The 4,141-nt window shown below is 35.4% G+C and overlaps 1 protein-coding gene across 1 annotated transcript; it reads right to left on the minus strand.

Moving 5' to 3' along the window:
- Positions 1-589: 589 nt before the first annotated feature.
- On the minus strand, positions 590-3,405 carry LOC107491753 (arachin Ahy-3). The gene is made up of 4 exons (XM_016112675.3): positions 3,078-3,405; positions 2,047-2,339; positions 1,319-1,939; positions 590-1,238 (listed from the first exon to the last, which is right to left on the minus strand). The coding sequence occupies exons 1-4, from the start codon at positions 3,364-3,366 to the stop codon at positions 849-851; spliced, it is 1,593 nt and encodes a 530-aa protein (XP_015968161.1). The 5' UTR covers positions 3,367-3,405; the 3' UTR covers positions 590-848.
- Between the last annotated feature and the right edge of the window lie 736 nt (positions 3,406-4,141).

The following is a 4,141-nucleotide window of genomic DNA, read 5'->3' on the forward strand; positions in this document are numbered from 1 at the left end:
CAACAACATTGAACAATGTAAATAATAGGATTAAAAGAATAAATTAATATTAAATTTAATTAATAGTATTAAATTAGGGTATAGCATTTTTTAGTTAAAATGAACCAATTTTAAAGTTTATTATTCATATTGTTCAAATAAATTATTGGTTACCTAATATTACCCTTTTATGCACCGTTTCATTATTTCAAATTAGTTGTAGGGTTATGAAAAATTGAATTTATTTTGTCTATTTTGCCAAAAAAAAATCAAAAGTTTTAAAAATAAGAATATTTAAAATTTAATTAAAAGAATCTTTCAAAATTTTCATAAAAATTTATTTTAGGCAATGCGAGAGAATTGGTCTCTACACCCAAAACTTGACATCTAAAATGTAAAAATTGGATTTATGTAGGTAAGTTATCAATGATCATAAGCAAGGCTATATGTACCATATATGCATGCATGTTAAAACCGAATTGTCACGATTTTATAGTGCTTGACTAGAAATCCTAGCAAATGGACTTTCGGAGTTAAATCAAACAAAATGTGGCATATTGTGTTGTTGATATTCTTTTCAAGTTTGTTTTATCAAAAAAAGGAAAAAAGAAAGACGAATCTGGCTGCGTTAAAGCATCCCTTGTTTTATTCATGTTTTTCCCGCAAAAGGTTTTCTCCAGATCGATGCACATACATTACATTCCGATCTTATAGCTTAAACAAAAAGGCATGAATGCCCTTTTGTATTCTTATTGACACTACAAAATTAAAACTACATTATTCTCGCTCGTTATTAATATGTATTATTCAGTAGTTGTGGCAAAAAGTATGTATGTAGTGGATAACACACATACATGTCACGCTTGTTTTCAAGCCACAGCCCTGAGAGACTGTTGAGACGGTGGAACGAAGAACTTGAAGGGGTTGTTGTTCTTAAGCTGCCTTGCCTGCTCCCTTGGGAGGCCATATGAATTTGCAACCACCTCCTCCGGCAAGTTATCTATGATGGAGTTTTCACCGGCGAGGTTGGCTATGCTGGGCCTTGAGTCTGTCTTGAATGCCACGTATTCAAAGTTGTCGCTCTGGGACTTTCCAGCGACGGCGAAGTTCTGTGGCACCACAAGCACGTGACCTTCTTGAAGCTCCTCGTCGTACACTCTGTTGCCGTTGCTGTCCACCACTTGCACATGAGCCCGTCCCCTCAATGCATATATGATGCTGTGTGCGTTGGTGTTGTAGTGAGGTACAAACAATGCATTCTGCAATATCAGGAATTTAATACTTAAAAATGAAAGTATATATTGCTAAAAGAAGAGATAGAAAAAGAGAAAGTACAAACCCTGTAGAGATTTCCATATTCAGCACTAAGTCCAAGCCACCTAAGGATTAGAAGGTTGAGATCGTTGGCAGTTTTGAGTGAACCAGCTTGAGGGTTGTAGATGTCTGGGGATCTGTTTCTACCAATGTTCTTTTTAACACTTGCGGTGCAGATCGTCTCTTCAATACCATTCCCCCTGCCTCTGCTTCCCCTGCCACGCCTTCTATCCTCTTCATCGTATTCATATTCATCTTCATCGTATTCCTCTTCTTCGTCGGCACGTCTCTTTCTATCTGGGCTCAAGATTCTGAGGCCTCCCCTCACTGTCACAATGGCTCCCTCTTCCTCACTCTCGTTCTCGCCTCTTAGATTTTGCACTATCTGTCTGTCGTCAACCTGGAAGGCTTGTGCCAGGAACTCCGGCGTGAAGCCGCTGAAGATGTTTCCACCTTCGTTTTCTTCTTCTTGTCCTGCTCGTTCTCTGCGGCTGTGCTGTCCTCGAGGGCTAAATTCACGCTCTTCTTGTCTAGGCTGAGTTTGCGGGCTGTATGGGCTATATGGTAAGCTTCTTCGTCTGCTTTGTCTGCTTTGTTGCTGGTATCTTAAGAACTCTTGCTCTTGGTTCCCAGCCAAATTGAATCTCTGTTATGTATTATTAAATGTTGATTGCTTTAGTGATGACAAGTTCTAAGAAATGACTCAATATTCATGATATATATGCAGATGCCAAAAATAAGGAATATATATACCCTGGGGAACTGATCAAGCTGGTTGTCGTTGTTGTTGGTGTCAGTAAGAGAAATAGCAACAACATCAGTGTCATGGTCGTTGTACATCCAGAGAGCAACACCGGTGGGAACTGCAATGAGATCACCCTCATCGAAACGGTGCACCTTCTGGTGACTATCTTGTTGCTGTTGGCTTTGGTCTTCTCCTTCAAAACGTCTTGGTGCTCTTTGGGATTGATGACGGCGTCCTTGTTGTGCAGGCTCTTCATATGTGCTAGGACAACCAGGGAATATCAACCCAAAGTATCCCCTTCCTGTATGTCATCATACAAAACGAAATTTAACCAGGAAAAATACAGGTAGAAAATAAAAATATTAAATAATGTAAATAATAGATATATTGAATGTTTATTTTATTAGGTGTATAGATGATTATTTTAATATTAAAATTTAAATGATTAATTTGAAGATGATGTATGTTTTTATTTGATTAATAGTTGTTCAAGATGTTCGTTGCTTACCTAGCACTTCCCATTTAACAAAGATCATGGAAAAAAAAGAGGAGTATTAAAAACTCAATAAATTTTATAATTTATAATTATTAATTAACTATTATTAGTATTTTTAATGGTATAAAATTTCATAAAATGATATGAAATTACTCATTCTTTTTTATTAGTTAAGTACTGATCAAATTTTAATAAAAGAGTGAGTCTCTAATAAACTTTTTTTTTTAATTTATCTACCAAAATCCTTTCATATATTAAATTCAGATACATTAATTTTTGATATATATTTTATATTTTACATTATAAACTAAATCTACCATATTAACTATTATATTTATATAAAAATAAATGTATTATTTAACACATTTTCAATATATATTTTATGTTTTACATGTCTAAAAATACATGACTTAACATAGTTGTTTTTTTCATGTCAAACGAAAATTCTTATAATATCTTAGTAACTTTAATGAGTGTACAAAATTATTTTTTCGGTCAAATAAAGAATAATTGACAATAATAATATGAGAAAGGAGTAATAACCTTGCTGGATGAAGATCTCCTGGGGAGCATTGGAGTAGAAAGGCCTCCGAAGGGCGTTGCGGCGGAGGACTAAGCGCGAGAGGGCGACGCCGGCGCATTCGAACTCCTGGTTGTTTGGGTTCCAAGTCTCAATGTAACCGCCCTCCGATTCAAGGCGGTTGTCAGGCCTCTGCGCATTGAGGCGCTGGAACTCGCACGCATTCTCCTCCGGCTGCTGCCTGAAGGAGATGCTGCTAGCTCCCAGAACTAGAAAGCAAAAGCAAACAGAAAGCGCCAGAAGCTTCGCCATGGCTGCTATTATTGTTATTGCTGCGGTTGTGATGAAGAGAAGAATGAGAAGCAAGTAATTTATAGGGACGAGAGGAGGTGAAGGAAGGGACACGTAGTAGAGTATTTGTGACACTCTTCAGCATGCATGGCTATGGCACCCTTTCTGCGTTACACCTCACAAAGCATCTCTATAAGATCATCATCAGCATGCATCTGAGGATTTCTGCACAAAGGGGACCACGCATGCACGGCTTCAATTCTTTTCTTTTCTTGCTGATGCCTAATTTTCCGCTTAGATGCATTGTTTAATGCAATGGAATACTCTGTTTTTCTGCAGCACCTGATGGGGCGCGTTACTAATAGTTTGAGTAGAAAGAATCGAATGCAAATTGAATTTAGGAACACCACACAACGATATGGGTTTAGGCTTGCCCATTGCCACAATTGAATCATTAGAGTACTAGAATAATTGAGTAATTTAAATAAGAATAATGTTAGATAATTATTTTTTTTAATTAATATTAATTAATTTTTTAAATTTTTTTATTTATTTTAGATTTTATAAATTTTTAATCTTATATCTTAAGTTATAAATATTAAATCTAAAAATTAATTAATGCTAGTTAATCAAAAAGTTAATTATTTATACTTTTTCTCAGTAGAACCACATAATTATTGTGCCTATCTATTTAGCTATCAATTCCTCTATTATTAATTAGGTCTAGTGTTAAATGCTTATGATTTATTAATTTTGACTAAAACATGAGATATTTGGTATAAAAAAAGATAAAATA

This window comes from Arachis duranensis, chromosome 6, assembly GCF_000817695.3.
Source record: "Arachis duranensis cultivar V14167 chromosome 6, aradu.V14167.gnm2.J7QH, whole genome shotgun sequence".
NCBI classification, from domain to species: Eukaryota; Viridiplantae; Streptophyta; class Magnoliopsida; order Fabales; family Fabaceae; genus Arachis; species Arachis duranensis.